Source organism: Oncorhynchus kisutch, linkage group LG7 (genome assembly GCF_002021735.2).
Source record: "Oncorhynchus kisutch isolate 150728-3 linkage group LG7, Okis_V2, whole genome shotgun sequence".
Taxonomy (NCBI): Eukaryota; Metazoa; Chordata; class Actinopteri; order Salmoniformes; family Salmonidae; genus Oncorhynchus; species Oncorhynchus kisutch.
The window spans coordinates 22,537,239-22,560,438 of NC_034180.2; the positions used below are offsets into that span (position 1 = coordinate 22,537,239).

Here is a 23,200-nt window from a genome sequence, read left to right on the forward strand (position 1 = left end):
TAGTTTTTTCAGACTAAGCGCTTTATTTACATAGAATACATCCCTAATGGCACCCTATTCCCTATATACGGAACTACTTTTAACTAGAGCCCTATGGGCCCTGGTCAAAAGTAGTGCGCTATAAAAGGGAATAGGTTGCCATTTGAGGCACAACCATGAAGACATTTGCTGGTATATCAGATGAATTTAAATGTCAAAGCGGCCCCACAGCTCCAGCCAGCGACTCCACCAGCTGGAAGTAGTTGTATTTGATGTCATACTCCATATCATACCAGAAATTCACTGAGGAAGAAAACAAAAACATGTTTCAAGATACATACATGATCCTTGTAAACAGAACCTCAGTAGCAAGGCCGGGAATTGTCAGGAGCCTTACTGTACGATATCACGATACTTCGGTGCCGATACGATGTGTATTGCGATTATATATACAGTGCATTTGGAAAGCATTCACACCTCCTTGACTGTCCATATTTTATTACGTTACAGCCTTATTCTAAAATCGATTAAATTGTTTGTTTTTTCTCATCTACATACAATACCCCATAATTTTTTGCCAATGTATAAAAAATAAATACAACTGAAATAACACATTTACATAAGTATTCAGACCCTTTACTCAGTACTTTGTTGAAGCCCCATTGGCAGTGATTACAGCCTCATGTGATTACAAGCTTGGCACACCTGTATTTGGGGAGTGTCTCCAATTCTTCTCTGCTGATCATCTCAAGCTGTCAGGTTGGATGGGGAACGTTGCTGCACATCTATGTTCAAGTCTCTCCAGAGATTGGGTTCAAGTCCGGGCCACTCAAGAGACTTGTCCCGAAGCCACCCCTGCATTGTCTTGGCTCTTGGCTGTGTGCTTAGGGTCGTTGTCCTGTCGGAAGGAGAACCTTCGCCCCAGTCTGAGGTCCTGAGCGCTCTGGAGCATGTGCCTTTTACTGAGGATCGTTTTCTGTCTGGCCACTCTACCATAAAAGCCTGATTGGTGGAGTGCTGCAGAGATGGTTGTCCTTCTAGGAAGGTTCTCCAAACTCCACAGAAGAACTCTGGAGCTCTGTCAGAGTGACCATCAGATTCTTGGTCACTTCCCTGGCCAAGGCCCTTCTCCCCCGATTGCTCAGTTTGGCCGGGCGGCCAGCTCTAGGAAGAGTCTTGGTGGTTCCAAACTTCTTCCATTTAAGAATGATGGAAGCCACTGTGTTCTTAGGGACATTTAATGCTGCAGAATTGTTTTGGTAACCTTCCCTAGATCTGTGCATCAACACAATCCTGTCTCAGCGCTCTACGGACAATTCCTTCGACCTCATTGCTTGGTTTTTGCTCTGACATGCACTGTCAACTGTGGGACCTAATATAGACAGGTTTGTGCCTTTCCAAATAATGTCCAACCAATTGAATTTACCAAAGTTGGACTCCAAGTTGTAGAAACATCGAGGATTATCAGTGGAAACAGGATGCACCTTAATTTCGAGTCTCACAGCAAAGGGTCTGAATACTTAAGTAAATAATGTATTTGTTTTTTTATAAATGTGCAACATTTTCTGTTTTCGCTTTGTCATTATGGCGTATTGTGTGTAGATTGATGAGAAACAAAAAGGTGTAATCCATTTTAGAATAAGGCTGTAACGTAACAAAATGTGGGGAAGGGGTCTGAATACTTCCCAAACTATATATTTTTTTACAAATGATATTTGGGAGTCACAGTATCGATATATAAAATCGGCAAGGACTAATTGTAGTACTAACAGTTCAGTCCTAGTTGAAGTAACCATACAGTACTAGTTGTAGTACCAATTGTACTACTAATTGTAGTACTACCAGTCAGTTCAGAACTAGTTGAAGTAACAGTACTAATTCAAGTTACAATACTAGTTAAAGTAATAGTATAATACGAGTTGTAGTACCTGCAATGCAACCGTGAGACTGGCGAACATGGTGGAACCAGAGAGAGGGCAGGTAGAGCATCTCTCCGGCCTTGACAGTAACATGGAGTGGGCGTGCCAGACTGTAGTCAGGGTAAAGCTCCAGGTCTGGCTTTAACGGGTCCAATGGTATCCAAGGTACCTGGGAAGAGAAAGGGAATTGCTGTTTCACTGCGCAGATCATCAGATCTCACAACGCCTGGAAAAGTGTTTGACATCATGATTGTCGAATGCCAGTGGATTACTATCCAAAATAATCTAATAGGCTCACTTCACTCAAACCCACCTTGTCTGAATCTGCCACATCAACCACGTCGAAGTCCCCATCCTCTCTCTGTCTGTACACTGCAGGCTGGTAGTGCTCTGAGGAACAAATACATACACGGCCACAAAGTGGGCTTTTCATACAAATAACAGGATGCACAACATGACATGGACACAATTTATTGTCTAATATTGTACAATGAGATATATACAGTTGAAGTAGGAAGTTTACATACACCGTAGCCAAATATATTTAAACTCCGTTTTACACAATTCCTGACATTTAATCCTAGTAAAAATTCCCTGTTTTAGGTGAGTTAGGATCAATACTTTATTTTAAGAATGTGAAATGTCTGAATAATAGTGGAGAGAATTATTTATTTCAGCTTTTATTTCCTTCATCACATTCCCAGTGGGTCAGAAGTTTACATGCACTCAATTAGTATTTGGTAGCATTGCCTTTAAATTGTTTAACTTGGGTCAATGTTTCAGGTAGCCTTCCACAAGCTTCCCACAATAAGTTGGGTGAATTTTGGCCCATTCCTCCTGACAGAGCTAGTGTAACTGAGTCAGGTTTGTAGGCCACCTTGCTCGCACCCGCTTTTTCAGTTATGCCCACAAATGTTCTATGGGATTGAGGTCAGGGCTTTGTGATGGCCACTAATACCTTGACTTTATTGTCCTTAAGTCATTTCGCCATAACTTTGGAAGTATGCTTGGGGTCATTGTCCATTTGGAAGACCCATTTGCGACCAAGCAAAGTATGATCTTTGTCCCCATGTGCAGTTACAAACCTCCATCTGCTGTACGTGCCAGGTCTCAACGGGCTCTCTGGCCACTGTGGATATAGATAAGATACTTTTATACCTGTTTCCTCCAGTATCTTCACAAGGTCCTTTGCTGTTGTTCTGGGATTGATTTGCACTTTTCGCACCAAAGTACGTTCATCTCTAGGAGACAGAACGCGTCTCCTTCCTGAGCGGTATGAAGACTGCGTGGTCCCATGGTGTTTATACTTGCGTACTATTGTTTGTACAGATGAACATGGTACCTTCAGGCGTTTGGAAATTGCTCCCAAGGATGAACCAGACTTGTGGAGGTCTACAATTTGTTTTCTGAGGTCTTGGCTGATTTCCTTTGATTTTCCCATGATGAGGCTCTGAGTTTGAAGGTAGTTCTTGAAATACATCCATATACACCTCCAATTGACTTAAATGATGTCAATTAGCCTATCAGAAGCTTCTAAAGCCATGACATCATTTTCTGGAATTTTCCACACTGTTTAAATGCACAGTCAACTTAGTGTATGTAAACTTCTGACCCACTGGAATTGTGATACAGTGAATTATAAGTTAAATAATCTGTCTGTAAACAATTGTTGGAAATATTTGTGTCATGCGCAAAGTAGATGTCCTAACCGACTTGCCAAAACTATAGTTTGTTAACAAGAAATTTGGGGAGTAGTTGAAAAACGAGTTTTAATGACTCCAACCGAAGTGTATGTAAACTTCTGACTTCAACTGTACATATATTGTGGCGTACAGCAGGTCAGCCACCAGGGGGAGACTCGTCGAGGCCTGGTGACAGACAGAGTATACATCACGAGGCGATGGCTCCATCTGCTGGACGTGCCAGGTCTCAACGGGCTCTCCGGCCAGGACTAACTGGGGATGATTGGGGATTGGTGAGTAATCGAGGGCTGTTTGCTCACCAGCTGTACAAGTCCCATAAACCTGCCAGAAGGGCAGCACACAGGGGAGAGACTAGGGGAGGAAAGGACTCCTGTATAGTTGGGGACGGTAACAGGAGGGAGTTCCGTTTTTGATCCCAACAGGATACAGTAAGACCCGGAGCCCAGAAGACGGTATCCCAGAGAGGGTCTCTTTGGGGAGTCCTGTTCTTTTCGACTATTATTTTAATAAACACCTTTGAAACTAATCCTACTCTGTCCGTGTCTGATCTGTGTAAAGGTTTTGACCCAACCCCCTGGTCTGCCACAATATATCTAGTTGAGACAATGTCTTACCATAAGGTATAAAAGGCCTGTCAGACGGCGGGAGAAGGATGAAGTGTTTCTCTCCAGTGATGACACAGTACAGGTTCTCATAGTGGTCCTTGTGCACTGCGAAACAAATACACTGATTTCAAGTTCGGAAAATCCGGAAAGTAGTTGGGTCGAGATTCAATCAGATCAAGCTTTGACCGGCAATAGCAGACACCCCCATAGCGGATGTTTTGGTGGTGTCGGAGGTGGAACTGCTTTGGAGCCGTCAAATTGGTGAGCCGCTGCTCTTGCATCACTGTCACAAAGCCACACCGTCCCACTCACTTTAGAAGTTCAGCACAAGAAAGTGTAGGCTGTGTAGACATAATTACTCTCAAATAGAAAAACCACCAAACTAAATAATGAGGGTTTCTATCATCATAATGGAGGTGTAGATCACATCTCACATTCCAGTGTTTCAAACTTAAAAACGAGGCTACATGGGATTTCTGTTAATGTGACTCCGTGCAGCCAATGGCAATGTTCGCTTTTGGTATAATGCCTAGAGGCACTTGTGGATTACGCAGTTCCTCCTCCTACACTGCCAAAACAACCGCTATGCAGATGTTGGTTAAAGCGGATCTGATTGAATCGAGCCCTTCGTTCTGTAACTTTACATACATTCTATGCATCAAAGACATGCAAATGACCATCAACGTGTTGCTATCTCAATGTAGGTGTCACTAGAACACTACTTACTCGACGTGACTGCACCGGCTTCTCCTAACCAGAAATTCACTGCATCTGGTAACTTCCCTAGGGAAAAGAAAAAAGCAAGCACTGAAGCCTGGAATTACAATGAATGTCGGGAGATGGCAAGGAGACCTGAAGAAGAGCTCTTGCCTGTCTGTCAGACTGATTGTTAGTCAATTCCCCCTTCTCCACTCAAGCCATACCAGAGACTGATGCTGATTGGACACCATGCACTTCCTATGTTTGATCATCTTTTGTGTTTGTTTCTTTTTTGTAAGTTATAGGGACCACAATGGAAATAAGTCTCTGACTTTGTGAAATCCCCGTCACGTTCTTACAAATGTATGCACTGTAAGTTTTATTAACTGGCTAATCAAATCTAACTTCTAGGCATCTATTCTATAGTTCTACAGTTGTTTTTGTTACTATTCCTCTCAAAATGACACCCTATTCATTTTAGGCTTTTAGTGCACTACCTATGATCAGAGCCTTATTTTAGACACAGACAGAGGCTGCATCCAAAACGGCAGATCATTTCCTATGTAGAGCAAACCTTTTTTTTTTATGATTAACTATATAGGGAATAGGGTGCCATGTGAGACAAAACCTTATTCTAGACTATGTACATGCCTGGTATGGAACTCACCGAGGGCTTCACTCATCCAGGGTATGTGAGCCTCCACATCCCCAGTCAGCTCTGGCAGCTCCTCGGTCAGGTTAGAACACTGTTTCTGGACGTAGAACACTCCCCTGCTCTCCACCTTCCCCTCCACAACATCCAGCAGAGAGGAGAAGGTCATCAGCCGCTCCTCAGGCATGACAAAGCGGTCCCGGTTAACTGCGTCTGCATAGCCATTTGGGGTCACGGCCACACTGATGACCTTTGAACCCACCACTTCCCTGAAGTAAAAAGAAGATGATAGTACTCCAGTGCAAACTCCAGTACATTCAGTGCGCGCGCACACACACGTACCGGAGATGGGAGGGATTCCATTTGGACAAGGCTGGCCAATGACCGAAAGCATTCCGGATGACGCAGGGTTTATTTGGACCAATCCATTCCCGGTAGAACTCAAGTGGGGAAAGGGGCTGCTCTAGACACGGCACTGTTTTATTGAGATATAGCTCTGAAAAGAATAAAGATCATCACCAAGCATGTAATAGGTGGGTTACAAACTTACAGTATTTCAAACTGAACCTTTTTTAGAGGATAACGCTGTTAACTTACCACGTGCCTCCAGAGGGAAGTCTCTCAAACACTTTTTCACTGCATCCAACGTTTTATTTTCTGCCATTACATTGCCATTAAACGATTTTAGTTTTAAAATTGACATATTTTGGGGCTCCTTCTATACATCCCGATTAAGATTATTCATAGAAAAACATGTAATATTAATATTTGTTCCCCAAAAAATGGACAGTAAAAACGTGCACATGCGTCTCCATATTTGTTTACCTTCTGTGCGCGCATGCGTCGTCTACTTCTTCTACAAGACGATTGCATCAATTCGACTCAAATTGTCTCCCTCTTCTGGTGGAAGACTTTAGAATAGTTTGTTAATATCGGCGTTTCCTGATCTCATGCTCGCCATTGGTCCCTGGCAGTTTCTTTCGTGTTTTGGACAACAGTTGTTGACAACTGTAGTATTTTAGCTAAGCCTAACCCTTTTCCTAACCTTAACCTCATTCTCCTAACCTGCTATGTTAACAAATCATCTGTGTCAAGAAACCAGCAGTCTCATAACACAAAAACAGACTAATGGCAGGTATCAATGGACTAACCAATGGCAGACAACAAATTGGCATTTCCTGATAACAAGGAATGCCCACATCAAGAAACGCCCCAAATTGCGGTCTGCAATTACACCATATTGTACTCCTGCAGGGCATAGGCGTTTGCTACAAAGTATTCACACCTGTACTTAATTTAGCTGTCTGTCAATCAATGAACACCACCAAGGCTCTCAGTGGTGTTTAAAAGTGAATCCTGTTTGTTTCTAAATGATCAATCATGGATGAAGATTCAGCATTGGATGACCCAATTGCAAATGTACCAGTAAGTACCCTACGTGTACAGTATTTTGATGACCCAATTGCAAATGTATCAGTAAGTATCAGTGGGACTGATTGTCAGTGTCAAGGGGATTATGAAAGCAGTCAATGTAGTGTTTTGGAGGTGGGTGAAACAGTTTATTACTCAGCAAAATTAACCTCAACATTTGAAATTACTTCAACCAGCAGGTGTTCAATCTTCAATAAGCCTATAGTAAAAAAAAAAAAAAAAAAGTCCATGTAATTCCACTCTCCATTGTCTTTTTCTTGTGTCTGGAAATGAAGGGCCCATCCTACCTCTCCTCCTTGAGCCAACCGGAGAAGGACGTCGGGAAAGATCTGGATCTCAGCTTCCTGCCGGAAGAGACCAGTGGAAATGATGCTTCTAATGCTAACGTGACACAAGACAGTGGCGTCTTCGATGCCTGTAGGCAAGAGGAGTCTGCTGAGACTGACCCTAAAAAGGTGGCCATGCCGGGAGCCTCTACCTTCTGTCCCATGACACCCGTGATCCCAGTGGCTGAGAGTTCTGGAATCATCCCCATGTTACAGTGCGTAATGTTACAATAACCTGGGTTGTATTCATAATTTTTTGTTTCACCTTTATTTAACCAGGTAGGCAAGTTGAGAACAAGTTCTCATTTACAATTGCGACCTGGCCAAGATAAAGCAAAGCAGTTTGACACATACAACACAGTTACACATGGAGTAAAACAAACACAGTCAATAATACAGTAGAAAAATAAGTCTATATACAATTTCAGCAAATGAGGTGAAGGCAAAAAAAGGCCATGGTGGTGACGTAAATACAATATAGCAAGTAAAACACTGGAATGGTAGATTTGCAGTGGAAGAATGTGCAAGGTAGAGAGAAATCATGGTGTGCAAAGGAGCTAAATAAATACAGTAGGGGGAGAGGTAGTTGTTTGGGTGTAATTTATAGATGGGCTATGTGCAGTAATCTGTTGAGCTGCTCTGACAGCTGGTGCTTAAAGCTAGTGAGGGAGATAAGTGTTTCAAAGATTTTTGTAGTTCGTTCCAGTCATTGGCAGCAGAGTACTGGAAGGAGAGGCGGCCAGAGGAAGAATTTGTTTTGGGGGTGACCAGAGAGCGACCTGCTGGAGCGCGCGTGCTACAGGTGGGTGCTGCTATGGTGACCAGCGAGCTGAGATAAGGGGGGACTTTACCTAGCAGGGTCTTGTAGATGACCTGGAGCCAGTGGGTTTGGTGACGAGTATGAAGCGAGGGGCAGCCAACGAGAGCATACAGGTCGCAGTGGTGGGTAGCATATGGGGCTTTGGTGACAAAACGGATGGCACTGTGATAGACTGCATCCAATTTATTGAGTAGGGTATTGGAGGCTATTTTTGTAAATGACATCGCCAAAGTCAAGGATTGGTAGGATGGTCAGGTTTACAAGGGTATGTTTGGCAGCATGAGTGAAGGATGCTTTGTTGTGAAATAGGAATCCAAATCTAGATTTAACTTTGGATTGGAGATGTTTGGAAGGAGAGTTTAGTCTAACCAGACACCTAGATATTTGTAGTTGTCCACATATTCTAAGTCAGAACCGTCCAGAGTAGTGATGTTGGACGGGCGGGCAGGTGCAGGCAGCGATCGGTTGAAGAGCATGCATTTAGATTTACTTGTATTTAAGAGCAATTGGAGGCCACGGAAGGAGAGTTGTCTGGCATTTAAGCTTGTCTGGAGGGTTGTTACCAGTGTCCAAAGAAGGGCCAGAAGTATACAGAATGGTGTTGTCTGCGTAGAGGTGGATCAGAGACTCACCAGCAGCAAGAGCGACATCATTGATTGTATACAGAGAAGAGTCGGTCCAAGAATGGAACCCTGAGGCACCCCCATAGAAACTGCCAGAGGCCTGGACAACAGGCCCTGCGATTTGACACACTGAACTCTATTAGAGAAGTAGTTGGTGAACCAGGAGAGGCAGTCATTTGAGAAACCAAGACACATCTTAGCAAAACGTTTTGCAGCATTTTACTCCAAACTTAGCCCAATATTGTAATAAAGGAGCATAACGTTACTTCTTAGCCCAATGACCTTACATGTTGATTTTTTAAAAGGGTGAATTGGCTATGGAAGCAAAAACAGCCATGCTCAATCCTGAAGGTGAATCGATTCTCAATTGCGGTACCATGCTTGAAACATAAATCCCTCTACTTTCATATCACATGAGAAAATAATTTCCCAAATGCAAAATATACACTGTTTTAACAGTTGCAGCTGACAGTTTTTCTAGTGACAACACATTTGTGGCATCTGTCTTCCTTTTACACGCAGATGTTTGGAGATACAGATAGATAATTAGCACAGGTAGTCCACTCTGTCTTCAGTATGTTTTCTGTAAACAAGCGCTGTAACATGTAAATATGGCTGTGTGGGATCCCTAACCTTATAAAGGTGTCTCAATTTAACCTTTATTATTTCTCGGTGACATGAAAGACAAGGTCCTTCTGCTTCCAAAACTGTACCTGCAAGAGGTGTGTTTTTAATGTTCAAACCGAATGTCGCAGCTCTTAACAGAACTCCTACATAAGACGCTTTGTCCAATGACTCTTGTGTGTAATGGAAATGAGTCAAGGGCTACTCTAAACAATCTAAATGGTTTCTGTTGTGACTTGTTTGGCTAATACTAGGGTTTTCACTAATGAAGACGATCCTGGGAAATGAAGTAGTGTTCTATACAGAGAGGGAATTTTGTTGGCTCTGGCCAAAAGTGGTGCACTAAATAGGGAATAGTGTACAATGTCAGATTGGCCCCTACATGTCTTGCTTGTATTGATCAGTGCTTGCATGTGAGCCCTTTTATTGTTTATGCCCAGGAATATTGTATCCACAGTGAATCTGGCCTGCCCACTGGACCTGAAGTCCATTGCTCTACAAGCCAGAAATGCGGAGTACAACCCCAAGGTATTCAAGTATATCCAGTTTACGCTTCGTTTTATATATAGTATTGTGTAGCTTGTTCCAAAGGATGTTTTCCTGAATGATTTTAATTGGTCATGATCAGATCTTTAGTTTTCCATTATCATGATGTGGGCATTGTACTCATGTTTCAGCGTTTTGATGCTGTCATTATGAGAATACTGGAGCCTAGGACCACAGCGCTCATCTTCAGCTCTGGAAAGATGGTCTGCACAGGAGCCAAGAGGTGAGACAGTAAGGACAGTATGAACCATGGTTGTGTTCAGTAGAAAGAAACTGTTTAGAAACTGAGTTAAATTGAGATATTACCTGAACTTTCCAATAAAAGCACACTTTGTTTATGTAGCTAGATGTTTTGTTAGTGTGCCCTACTGAAAACCAGTATCACACTTATTTCCAGGGCCCCGTCCTTCTTTTTTAAATTTTACTACATTTAAACATTCGGTATGTACCTTCCATTGCTTGAGCAATGCCACTATGCCGTTTTTGCTTTCTATTCTGACAGTGAGGAGCTGTGTCACTTAGCTACCCGCAAGTTTGCTCGAGTGGTGCAGAAGCTGGGCTTTCCTGCCAAATTCCTAGACTTCAAGATACATAACATGGTGGCGACCTGTGATGTCTGCTTCCCCATCCGACTGGAGGGTCTGTTGCTGGATCATCAGCAGTTCAGCAGGTACATTTACTGGCTGTGTTAGGACGCCCTCTAGTGCATTTAAAAGCAATGTATTGGTGCAAGCATGGCAGGAAAGTTTCCACCATCATATTCCACACACCAGTAGTCCATTTATTTAAATCCATGTGGGGGAGTTTAAAAATAAACATGTAAAGGAATATAGAACATTGTGTTCTATAGACAACAATTGGCAGACATCCTTTAGTCAGTGACTCTCCCATTGTGTTGCTTGAATACTATAGGGTATTTTATCATCTGTTTTCACAGAATATTCAAATATACCCCAGACCTGAGCAACCTTTTCTCCTGTAACTAACTGTGATGCCTTTTGGCCCTCTAGTTATGTGCCAGAACTGTTTCCTGGTTTGATCTATCGCATGGTGAAACCACGTATTGTGTTCTTGATCTTTGTGTCTGGAAAAGTGGTCCTGACAGGTACGTATGTTGACAACTGGGGCGGGTTTAGCAGGACATTGTTGTAGAACATTCCGATAGAAATATGCAACGTAAAACAAATGCCTTTCTGGCATATGAAATCACGTCGGCTCTATTCATGGCTCTTCAATGTTTGGCTACTAAATGTGACCCAGGGCGTATTCAATACGCCTATTCTTGTACGGTTTTATGGCATACTACACCTATTGGTGTCTTGCCGCCACCTACTGTACGGGGTATTTATTCATTTGACTGGGGCCCCGACATATAAATAACACTGCATGGGTTTTGGCACCAAGGTTCTCATACAACAGACATATACGTGAGAAGGGAGACTCTTCATAAAACAGAATGGATGGAGTGGGCTTCCTCACTCCATCCACCATCAGTCTGTGTGCACCAACCACTTGATCCAATTCTTCACATACTGTATATCCTTTGCTTTTACTTCTAGTGCCACCCCAGCGATAACAGCCTTGCTAGGCTCCCTGCTTCGACGATCCACAGTCGACACATTCCAATCCGATATCTTTAATGAGGCACAGAGCACACGCCTTCTCTTCCATATATACACAAAAAAATAAACCCGCTTCATTACTCTCATCAATGCCACCTCATTCACAATTTGTAGAGACTTCAATCGGATCTCCTAGGTAACATCGATGCAAAACCCTTACTGACCAAAAACTAACTAGGCTTGGATTTACTAGATTCCACTTTACTTCTCGTTTCCTTTTGCATTCGCCACTGTAATCCAATCCTTCTCATCTCCACTCCACACATCTAATTCAAACGTAACATCCGCTTCTGCCACTTTCTCACCGGGTTGCTCTTCTACATTGCCCGCCACCTACTGTACTGGGTATTGATTGTTACCCCTAACAGGGAGGGACCTACCTGAATGTGTCTAATACAATACGGTACTATGATGACCATGCTTGCTTTTCACATTTGAAAATAAATGTTCACGTAACAAAATGCAGCCAGACGTACTCTCCATTTTCTTTCAGGGGTTAAAGAACGTCGAGAAATCTATGACGCCTTTGAGAACATATACCCCATTCTGAAGGGATTCAGAAAGCAATGAAGTGCCTTCGCTGATTTTTGTGAAGACGATGAAAGCATTTGACGCACTTAATCTTCATGTGTGTAAAATACATGCGTCCTAAATTGTTTAATTTTGTGTGTTGCACTTCTGGAGTGTTAAATAAAAGTGTGTAGATGGGCAACTTGTAACGTAGTTTTATAATTGTGAAATGGAATACAGGACCTTCTAATAAAAACGAAGTTTGCATGTTATACATCATGCAGTAGATGTTCTGTTGTAAATCTATAGCCATGTGCCCACGTGACCATACGTATGTAAACAAACCATCTCATGCAAAATAGTCAGCACAGTTTGCTGCGGGCTAGCTAACAGCAGCAATATAGTCCATGACTGAACATAGCTACATTTCCCGAAAATGAAGACGGCATTGCGGTGGTAAATATATCTGTAACATTTACAATAAGTAGTGAACTCAGACTCGATGCCAGTAGCCAGAAGAGCTATAATTTAGCTAGCGCTTGAACCGCAGTTCCATCATCATGGCATCCTCACTGCGAAGCGAAGTCCGCTCTGGCGAAGGGACTTTGGGAGCGCTGCCCGGGGCTCGGCCACAGCTTCGCTCGCACCTCCTACACGCCACAAACACCACAGGTTCCCCTGGGTCTCAAATGGTGGAGTCTGTGGACGATGCGGAGGGTTTGTATGTCGCCGTGGAGCGATGTCCTCTCTGCAACACCGCCAGGCGCAGGCTGACGTGCGCCCGATGCATCCATGCAGGCGATTTTATATACTTCGACGGTAGAAACCCTGAACGGTGCGTGTTTACATTCAGCTAACTTCATAACACAGCTCTAAATAAAGGCTTTATGAAATGTTGGTTATGCATTATCAGCTAACATTGCATTTAATAGCTACCAACAATCAAACAAGCTGGCTGGCTAGCTAGCTATATTGTTTAGCTACAACCAACACCTTTAGCAAAACGTTAGCTAGCTAGCTTGTTTACACGTGTAACCTAAGTTATAGCCAGTAAAGGCTGTTTGCACAACACAATATGTTATTTTGAATCATGTCATTTGAGCACCAACTTTCTCGTACTCAACACAGTACATACAGTAACTTTCTAGTGTCTTAATACTTTACTTTCACGGTGACTGACATACTTTTTGTATTTTTCTTAAATCAAATGGCTACATTGTAAAAAATACAATTTAAGTACAATACATCTCAACTTGTTTGTGTGAAGTTGGGAGGGAGCATTGTAAATAAGAATTTGTTCTTTAACTTACTTGCCTAGTTAAATAAAAAGCTAGGCCACACTCTTGCCAACACCTGCCTGGAGTGGGCAATGGGCATTTTTGCCGCATTCAAAACAACTGGGAAGTCGGAGAAATACGAGGTCAAATCATGACGTCAGTGATCTTCAGTTCGGAAAGTCGGAGCTCTAGAATGAGGCCCGAGTTCTGGAGTTGGATGACCGTTCAAATCGATTTTTCTTAGTCAGCGCTAATTTCCCCCCCGAGTTATCAGTTGTTTTGAATGCGGCATTGAATCATTCTGCTATGATGTCAGAAAAAGTAACACTCCATTGTTTTTTAATGTAGGTTTTCTAATGGTAACATTTTTTTCCCAGATACACTGACAAATTGGAAAGACTTAAAATGCTGAAGGTGGAGAAAGAACGTTTCCAACACATGTACAGTATAATATTTGCAGTTATCATGAATATGCTAAATAATACTTTGCAGTTTTCAAGCATTTGTATTCCTACCTTCCATTGTTTATATTAACCATATTGATATTACACTATACTCTTTCTTCCAGGGTCATTACAGCCATGGACAAGAAAGTCCAGGCAGATCAGCTGGTAAGTTGAATTATGAGTAGAGGACCTCCCATATGTATATAAATTCACGTAAATTTACGCTGCCCCTGTATGTTTTTCAAATGCGGCAATAGCCTGCCTGTTCTCTTCAACTCCCATCTACCCTTAGCATGTTGTATTGTTTCATTCATTCAGAAATGGAAGATCATGTCATGCAAGATGAAAATAGAGCAGCTGAAGGAGGCTATTGGTTGTGGGAATGAAGAGGTGAAAAGTGGTGAGTTTACATGGACTTGACAGCCATTCAAATCAGTGATACTCACCTCCATGTGAATGTATACACTCACCCCCATTTCTAAACCATAAAACAGATATGTATGAAAATACCCTCCAATAAAAGGTGACATTCTGTACTGTCACCTCATATGAAACATTTGGTCTCAAATTTAAAATGGTAGGTGAGTGTAAATGACATTGCACTATTTGACTGTTGTATTATATTGTACATTATTCAAATAATCATCTTGATTTATTCTCTTCCTCATACCCATGTCTTTATGTAGCCTGTCTAAGACAACAGGCAAACCTGAAATGGTGCAAGACATTGGCTTGCATCCCAAATAGCACCCTATTCCCTATTTAGTGCAGGCCCTGTGGGCCCTGGTCAAAAGTAGTGCGCTGTATAAGGAATAGGCTGCCACTTGACCCATATTAATCAATCAACTTATTACCTCTCCCTCTTCTCCCAGGTAAGGACCTGCTGCTTCGCTCCCAAGAAGAGAGCCAGAGGCTGCAGCGGCGTGCCAGCCGCCATCAGGAGAAGAGGGACAAGATAGAGAGACACAACCTGCGGCTGGGAGAGCTGCTGGAGAAGAGGGGCAAGGAGCTGCAGGGTCGTCTGGAGCACCTGGCTGAGGTCCGCAGAGGACACATCCTGGAGCTCACCGCTCACATCTTCCCCACACAGGAGGAGAAACAGGGTAGCAGGTAAGCATGGCCATGGTTTCAAGTTTATTTGAAGTGTATTTTACACTAACTCACCCGATTCACCTAAACAAGGGTTTGATGATACGTTAACAAGTTGAATCACGTGTGCTGGCTCTCAACTAGATCAAATATATGGAATGGACGGGGGTCCTTGAGGAGAGATTTGAGAACCACTGTCATACAGCATTGGCCAGAGCCAAGTATTAAGTATTACTCCATCCATGACTGGCCAGCATTATGAAGCTGGGCTTTAGTTTTCACGGACAGCACCGATACCAAGGCTCTCTGTCCATTTGAGATATTGGTTGTTGTTTTAGGATGTGGGTCTTGCTGATTCTTGATTCAAATCTGAAAGTGCATGCTGAGGGACTTCTCATCTGCTGTTTGACTTAGTTATAGAGACACACTTCCTGTAATGACAGTCTCTCTCTCTCTTTGCTCCTTTCCCTCAGGGACCCAGCAGACGTGTTGTCGGAGTGTGACTTGGCCCTGACCTCCAGCACAGTGAGTGAGTTGGCTGAGGCCCGCCGCACCACCTACCTGTCAGGGCGCTGGATCTGGGATGACCAGAATGGAGAGACCTCCATTAGCATCACTGGACCCAGGGTCACGCTGCCCAGCAACGGGGACTGCTCCCCCTATTACAGCTGGGTGGATGAGAAGAGCACCAACGAGGGGCCCGGTAGGACATTATAGCAAAATATGTTGTATGTAATAATTATATATGCCATTTAGTAGATGCTTTTATCCAAAGCGATTGACAGAACAGTGTGTGCATACATTTTACTATGTGTTTTAGTATACTTTTCTAGCTCAACACTCTTACCAAAATAAGACATCATAATCAAATGATCTGTCTTTTGAGATGTGACAAGGACAAACGACTAGCCGATTGAGAGGAACATCTAGTCCTTGGAGGTTACCAATCTGCAATATTGACTTGTACTGTGCCAAGGCTACTTGTTCTCATGAAGCGCTTTCATTTCCAGAGCTGGACCACATCAACCCAGCCCACACCATCAGTGCAGCCCTCTGTTTTGCTACCCAGCTCATCAACATCCTCTCTCACATCCTGGATGTCAATCTGCCCAAGAAGTTGTGTAACAGTGAGTTCTGTGGTGACAGCCTGAGCAGGTACAGGTTCACCCGGGCTGTCACCAAGCTCAACACCAACATCCTTCACCTCTGCTTCTCACAGGTACTACAGAGCATGGTTCGTCTAGAAGTTTCTTCCTTCTGGGAGTATATTTTCCTTGCCACTGTGGCAAGCACTGCTGCTTTCTCTTCTGGGTTCTAGGCCGTGTTACTGTTAATCACTTTGTTACATGATTGATCTAGCTTGTATGTATCAACCCACACCGGAGATGCACGCCATTAACCAGTTGCGTGTATTCCTGTGCAGCATGTTGAGAGTGAGCTGCTGCACCCTCACCACACCCTGAGGAACATCATGTTCCTTGTCTCTCCTGACAACAAAAACCTGGGCAGGTAAGAAGATCCCTTGTCAAAAATTTAATCCTATTTGGGACACCGCCTGACTATCTCTCTGTGCAGGACGGGTCCGTACGAGGTGACTGCTGACCTGGAGGACTCCATGGAGTTTGTTGAGCCAGAGGCGGCCGGCCCAGCAGAGGAAAGCGGGGATGAGATGGTGACGGATGAGGAGACAGACCTGGGGACAGACTGGGAAACGGTCCCCAGCCCGCGCTTCTGTGACATCCCCTCCCAACCCATGGACCTGTCCCAGAGCACGGCCATGCAGGTGTCCCAGCCCGTGGGCCAGGCCGGGGGCATGATCTCCTCAGCAGCAGCATCCGTCACCTCCTGGTTTCGGGCCTACACCGGCCAGCGCTGAGGGAGCCTGGGGACTCACTGGCCAGGGTCGTATATATTAGAGCACACTAGAAAAACGTTTTGCAACGTAGAATAAAAACACGTTTTTTTTTTTTATTGAACAAGTTCAGGTAGTGTTTCAGTCCGTTTGGTGTCTAATGAATGCACCCCAGGACTGGCTGGAGCTATGCAGCACTGCCACCGACCACCACACAGAGACTGTTCTGTTCTGGCCTATGCCTGTAGTCAGCCTGCAGTCCTGGTCCACTACCACCAAGAAGGGATATTTGTTTTTACTAAATTGCATGACTGAATCCCTGTCATTGACAGCAGTGATTTTTCTGATAAAAAATGGTTATAGTGTGAAAGACTGTCGCTTGGGGAGGGTGTTATTCAAAGAGTAGTCTCTCACAACTCTCGGCCATCTGCACGCTCCATCCCAGTTGTTGTGAGAAGACAATTCAAAGAGAGACTGGAGCTTCTGTTGCTTTCCCGTGTACCCATCCATATTGTCGGTTCTTAATGTTTCTTTACTACATCCCAAATGGTACCCTATGCCTTATATAGTGCACAACGTTTGACCAGAGCCCTATGGGCCTTGGTCAAAAGTAGTGTACTACATAGGGACTTCCTTCCTGCTGCATTACAACAAAATGTTTTGTGTAAGGATTGTGTTTTGAAGACTGACGAATGCCAAACAAGGGGCATGACCTTAGTTATTCTCACTAAATGATGGCATGGCACTTTCTTTGTTTTACTTCAAATGCTGTTTACTTACCAGGTGTGTGTGGTGGTGGTGGTGGTGGTGGGGGGGGGGGCACAAACTTGACTGCAGCAGTTCAATGTTGGGGAGAGAGATGAACTAGTGGCATTTGTTTTCCTCAGAAGGGTAGATTTATACTATTTATAGTAACATGGGTGCCTAAAACCTCATTGGTGTGTTTTGTGGGTCTTTATACAGGTGATTCGAACAGTGACATAGGTGGCTTAAATGATAGGATAGGACACAATACAGTTGTGGTCTGAAGTTCACATACACCTTAGCCAAATACATTTAAACTCAGTTTTTCACAATTCCTGACACTTTGGAAGTATGCTTGGGGTCATTGTCCATTTGGAAGACCCATTTGTGACCAAGCTTTAACTTCCTGACTGATGTCTTGAAATGTTGCGTCAATATATCCACATCATTTTCCTTCCTCATGAAGCCATCTATTTTGTGATGTGGACCAGTCTCTCCTGCAGCAAAGCACCCCCACAACATGATGCTGCCACCCCCGTGCTTCACGGTTGGGATGGTGTTCTTCGGCTTGCAAGCCTCCCCCTTTTTCCTCCAAACATAATGATGGTCATTATGGCCAAACAGTTCTGTTTTTGTTTCATCAGACCAGAGGACATTTCTCCAAAAAGTATGATCTTTGTCCCCATGTGCAGTTACAAACCGTAGTCTGGCTTTTTTATGGCGGTTTTGGAGCAGTGACTTTCTGAGCGGCCTTTCAGGTTATGTTGATACAGGATTCATTTTACTGTGAATATAGATACCTTTGTACCTGTTTCCTCCAGCATCTTCACAAGGTCCTTTGCTGTTGTTCTGGGATTGATTTGCACTTTTCGCACCAAAGTACGTTCATCTCTAGGAGACAGAACGCATCTCCTTCATGAGTGGTATGACGGCTGTGTTGTCCCATGGTGTTTATACTTGCATACTTTTGTTTGTACAGATGATCGTGGTACCTTCAGGCATTTAGAAATTGCTCCCAAGGATGAACCAGACTTGTGGAGGTCTACATTTCTTTTTCTGAGGTCTTGGCTGATTTCTCTTTGATTTTTCCCATGATGTCATGCCTTGAAATACATCCACAGGTACACCTCCAATTGACTCAGGCTAATTGACATAATTTATCAGAAGCTTCTAAAGCCATGACATAATTTTCTGGAATTTTCCAAGCTGTTAAAGGCACAGTCAACTGAGTGTATGTAAACTTCTGACCAACTGGAATTGTGATACAGTGAATTAAGTGAAAAAATCTGTCTGTGAACAATTGTTGGAAAAATGACTTGTCATGCACAAAGGAGATGGCCTAACCGACTTGCCAAAACAATAGTTTGTTCAGAAGAAATTTGTGGATTGGTTGAAAAACAAGTTTTATTGACTCCAACCTAAGTATATGTAAACTTCCGACTTCAATTGTACATCTTTGGCTTACTTCATAAGATGTTTAGTTTATTTTTCTTATTCAGGGCTTGTAGAACTTAATTTTGAAATGACTGTTAATGCAGATTAAGCATTTACCACTGTCACAATAAGCAATATTTCACATGACAAAAATGAAGACCCCTGTAATTACCTTTTTATAGTGACAAAATAGGTTGTGTTTAAAAAATAATAATAATAAAAAAAAGGATTAATGATTTGTTGGCATAAAAGTCTTATTTGAACCATTTAAGAAAGAAGTGTCACTGTCAAGTGTATTATACAACCATGTTCAGATGGAATCTAATGGGTGTGTGTTGGCTGCACTGAAAACCCAAAACTATTTACTGGTATATTCTAACTAACTGCTTCACAGAAAAACAGGTTCCACAGTTGACTCCAAGGCTGCTTTTACACAGGCAGCCCAATTTTGATCTGTTTTTTTTCTCTCTTCATTTTCTCACAATCAGTGTAGCTCTGAAAAAGATTTTGATTGGTCAAAATCCCAATTAGTAGAAAAAATATCAGAATTGGGCATCCTGTGTAAACGCAGCCAAAATAACCTTAGCTTTCTGGTAAATAACACTAGCTCTGTTGACTTCTTAACCCCTTTGAAACAGTGTTTGTGCTACGGACTTCTGTGCTGTACCATTAGATTAGTCTATTTCTTTTGCATCCGTAGATACCAACAATTAGTCTGTGATTAACGGGGCTTGAGCAAGAGCAGTGTTTGTGAGACAAGGGCGTGTCCTGAAGGGGTCAGGGTCTTTTATATAAAAACATCTGTAGCAGTGGTTACCAACGTTTATCACCAAACTTAAAAATAACGATAAAGCCCGACGTTCCTATTTTGTATATTTGTTTTGCGCTGTTGGCATAGGTGCACTTGATTCAGCAGCCCTAGTGCCGGGAAGGCAGTGTTTCCATTTTGAACCATTTCATGTGTCTGAAGGTAGAACTCCGCCTACATCCCCAGAGAGGTAAATCAAATGCACCTATTATTTATTTACTTATAGGGGATAATGCACATTAATCAACATCAATAATGCAACAGCCATGTAAATGTGCCGGGGTTAGCCAAAAGCTCATTTGCATCCGTAGTCCCCGGGCAGGTAAGGGACTTTACACAGCCACTACACAAATACTCACACAAACAATACAAAATACATTACATCCAATAATATATTATTCTAACAACAACACTGTCATCAACTGTCGTCTTACATATGAGAAACCACAGATAACTCATGTGTACAGGTTTGGATAGATTTGAGCCATGTTTTCAATTTAAATTAAAAAATACAATAATCAGTGCAGCTTCTCAAGTCCATGGGCATTGCATTCCAGTATATTGTAGCTCTAACAGAGAAGGCAGATTGTCCTTTTCCACACCGTAAAATCAGTCAACAACCCCCTCTAGTTACTGCCCTTGTTATCCTGGAGGTGCTTTCCTTGAGCATGATATTCCGGTATAGGGGTGGAGGGGCAAGACCATGCAGGATCTTAAAGACAAGGTTTGCATCTACATACTGCTTAAAGCTATCCAGACTAAATAAATGATGTTTGTAAAGGATATGACAATGGTGGTAACTGTTTGGTTTGTTATCAAACATCTTAAGTGTTTGTAGAGTGATTCAATTGGTTTCAGAATAGTAGCTCCTGCTTGTGACCAGCATGTGAGGCAATATCTCAGATGTCAGAAGATTATAGCATGCCTATATAGTTTGGTGGCCTCCAGAGGAAGGTCTTATAAACCTAAAGTTGGATAATCCAAACTTAACCGTCTTAACCACCTTCACATGTTTCTTAAATGTCAAGTTGGAGTCCAAAATGACATCAAGATACCTGAAGTTAGACACAACTTTCAGATTCTCCCCATTAACAAGAGCAGCTCGTTGGGAAGAATCATTGGATTTCTTAGAGAAGTACATAGTCATATTTAAATGCAGGCAATAATTAGTCATCCATTTAGAAACATGTACCATAGCTTCAGTTAACTTGTTTATAACTAGTTGTCTATTTTCTGAGTGTATATACAGAACTGTATCGTCTGCATACATCTGCATGTTAACTTGTGGGCAAGCAAGTGGGAGATCATTTATATAGATGGTAAACATAAGGGGGCCTAATATTGAGCCTTGTGGGACCCCAATGTTATAGTAAAGAGAGTCCGGCTGAGTGTTCCCCAGACAAACCCTTTTGACTTCTGTTTGTTAGATATACATCCAACTAATAACTTCAGTGGACACATTAAGGGAGGATAGTTTGGATAGGAGGACCTCATGATTCACAGTATCAAAGGCCTTTTTAAGATCCAAAAAGACTGACTTCACCACCTATGTCCAGTTTAGATTGAATTGGTTAGTTCTGAATCCAAATTGCATTTGATGTATGGAGTTACCCCGATTGAGGTGATCAGTCAGATGACCAGCCACCCATCTTTCAGCTACTTTTGATAGCACTGGAAGAATGCTTATAGGTTGGTAATTTTCCACCAGAGTTGGGTCACCAGATTTTAAAACAGGTATCGCTGCAGCAAACTTTCAAGCATTGGGGAAGAGCCCATATTTGATGGACAGACTAACTAGATGTACAATAGGGGCAATCAGAGAATATTTGTGTCTCTTCAGGAATAGTGTCCAGACCAAATATTTAGTTGTAGAGCTCTTGAAGAAGCTAGTAATACTCAGCTGACGCTGAGATTTCAGGAATTCTGAATATTGGTTTATTTTTATCTATGGGAGTGAGAACTGTGGACTTGGTTGAAAATATCTGAGCCAGTTCTTCGACAATCAGCAAAAAAATTGTTTAAGGTGGTGGATATGAAATCGGAGTCTTGAATTAGTATCCCATTAACCTTTAATTCAGGATGTTTTTTTCTCTCCCTGTTGGTTTGAGATTTTCCCAAACCCCTTTGCCATTTCGTTTTGCTTCATTGATCACACTAAGAATTATGAATATTAAAAATATTCCTTACCACCTTATCTCTCTTCAGTGCTTTTTTTCAAGGAAAGATCCCGTTCTCTCATCTGCCTCCAGAGGGCCTCGTTGAGTCATGGTAAAGAGGTTTTCCATCTTGGCTAACGTTTACATTTCCTAGTAAAAGAGGTATCCACTTTGTCAATAGCTTACAGAAATGTTCTGTATCCAGACTCTGGGTCTTTATTGCTTAACAGATCAGAACAGTCCATTTGACTCATCTTAGTTACTCTGCTCATTTTTCAGGATTTTTTTTATCGTACTTTTGCACATGAATATGTTTCCTAAATCTATTTTTAGTGAGCTTTCTAACCACCAATGTAACATTGTGGTCAGATATACCAACCAGTTAGTCAGTTAGTGGACTTAATTATTTGATCAGGTCTGTTAGTAAACACCAGATCAATATGAGTCTGGGATGACTGTGTTATCCTGGTTGGACCTTGTATTGTTGGAGTCCGGTTGAAATAGTCTGTGATCTCTTGAGTTTTTTTCCTGCAAGTTTTGTTTCCCCAGTTTATATTGAAATCGCCTTATGATCACATTCTTTAACCGTGGCATTTAAAATGGTCATAAAACAAGATATCAGATGTCGGTGGTCGATATAATCCAATAATAGTGAGATTTTTACATTTTACCTTTATTTAACCAGGCAAGTCAGTTAAGAACACATTCTTATTTTCAATGACGGCCTGGGAACAGTGGGTTAACTGCCTGTTCAGGGGCAGAACGACAGATTTGTACCTTGTCAGCTCGGGGGTTTGAACTCGCAACCTTCCGGTTACTAGTCCAACGCTCTAACCACTAGGCTACGCTGTAGAGGAGATGAGGGGAGAGGAATACATTCAGCTCCATATATTCAAGGTCATTGGCATGTTTGCATATGATAACTTTAAATGCAATTGTCTTTCATGTACATAAGCAATCCACCCCCTCTGCCCTGTCCCTCCTGAATATAGAATATCCAGGGAGGGACATTAAAGGCAGAGATTTTTTTTCAGCCAATCTCAGAGAAACAGAAAAAAAATTGATTTGAGTCATTCGATAAATGTTCTACCTGTTCACGTTTAGAAATAATGCTATGAATATATTCAGATGACCTCCCAATATTCCTCTAGGCTTGGAACGAGTGTCCCAGAGCGTTTTAGCCTGATTAACAGTTTGAAAAAGATATGGTTTTCTAATAACTGGGTTAAGGGAACTGAGTTTCCGTCTCGAAGGGGGGGGGGGGTTGTTTGGGACATGTATCAAGAGTTGGCATTACATTTTCTGCAGAAATCTCATTCTCTTGAAAAGCCATGT

The 23,200-nt window shown here is 42.5% G+C and overlaps 3 protein-coding genes across 4 annotated transcripts; 2 read left to right on the top strand and 1 right to left on the bottom strand.

Annotated features, from left to right (window-relative positions):
- On the bottom strand, positions 1–6,412 carry jmjd7 (jumonji domain containing 7). Its single transcript, XM_020487717.2, has 8 exons — positions 6,155–6,412; positions 5,900–6,053; positions 5,573–5,826; positions 4,933–4,989; positions 4,216–4,311; positions 2,212–2,288; positions 1,908–2,067; positions 1–282 (listed from the first exon to the last, which is right to left on the bottom strand). The coding sequence occupies exons 1-8, from the start codon at positions 6,258–6,260 to the stop codon at positions 194–196; spliced, it is 993 nt and encodes a 330-aa protein (XP_020343306.1). The 5' UTR covers positions 6,261–6,412; the 3' UTR covers positions 1–193.
- A 439-nt stretch (positions 6,413–6,851) lies between these two features.
- On the top strand, positions 6,852–12,406 carry tbpl2 (TATA box binding protein like 2). 2 transcript variants are annotated; one of them, XM_031828682.1, is made up of 7 exons: positions 6,852–6,982; positions 7,264–7,529; positions 9,822–9,909; positions 10,059–10,150; positions 10,430–10,597; positions 10,938–11,032; positions 12,043–12,406. In XM_031828682.1, exons 1-7 carry the CDS (start codon positions 6,938–6,940, stop codon positions 12,117–12,119), a joined length of 831 nt encoding a protein of 276 aa, XP_031684542.1. In that variant the 5' UTR covers positions 6,852–6,937; the 3' UTR covers positions 12,120–12,406. The 2 variants fall into 2 exon arrangements, with proteins under 2 accessions (XP_031684542.1, XP_031684543.1); XM_031828683.1 differs by having other exon boundaries at positions 6,874–6,982; positions 7,256–7,529; positions 12,043–12,340.
- Positions 12,401–19,139, top strand: atg14 (autophagy related 14). The gene is made up of 9 exons (XM_020487719.2): positions 12,401–12,894; positions 13,714–13,776; positions 13,905–13,947; positions 14,101–14,182; positions 14,655–14,892; positions 15,345–15,574; positions 15,882–16,090; positions 16,295–16,380; positions 16,447–19,139. Exons 1-9 carry the CDS (start codon positions 12,620–12,622, stop codon positions 16,745–16,747), a joined length of 1,527 nt encoding a protein of 508 aa, XP_020343308.1. The 5' UTR covers positions 12,401–12,619; the 3' UTR covers positions 16,748–19,139.
- Positions 19,140–23,200: the final 4,061 nt, after the last annotated feature.

Bases quoted from the DNA above. Each gene is read 5' to 3' on its own strand.
- jmjd7 (XM_020487717.2), bottom strand. From the start codon at position 6,260: ATGTCAATTTTAAAACTAAAATCGTTTAATGGCAATGTAATGGCAGAA. The intron at 4,990-5,572 runs GTGAGTTCCATA...TCTTTTCCCTAG, and splicing joins CTGGATGAGTGAAGCCCTCG to GGAAGTTACCAGATGCAGTG. The intron at 2,068-2,211 runs GTGGGTTTGAGT...TTCTCTTCCCAG, and splicing joins ATGTGGCAGATTCAGACAAG to GTACCTTGGATACCATTGGA.
- atg14 (XM_020487719.2), top strand. From the start codon at position 12,620: ATGGCATCCTCACTGCGAAGCGAAGTCCGCTCTGGCGAAGGGACTTTG. The intron at 16,091-16,294 runs GTACTACAGAGC...ATTCCTGTGCAG, and splicing joins TTCACCTCTGCTTCTCACAG to CATGTTGAGAGTGAGCTGCT. The intron at 16,381-16,446 runs GTAAGAAGATCC...CTCTCTGTGCAG, and splicing joins GACAACAAAAACCTGGGCAG to GACGGGTCCGTACGAGGTGA.
- tbpl2 (XM_031828682.1), top strand. From the start codon at position 6,938: ATGGATGAAGATTCAGCATTGGATGACCCAATTGCAAATGTACCA. The intron at 7,530-9,821 runs GTGCGTAATGTT...GTTTATGCCCAG, and splicing joins GGAATCATCCCCATGTTACA to GAATATTGTATCCACAGTGA. The intron at 11,033-12,042 runs GTACGTATGTTG...ATTTTCTTTCAG, and splicing joins TGGAAAAGTGGTCCTGACAG to GGGTTAAAGAACGTCGAGAA.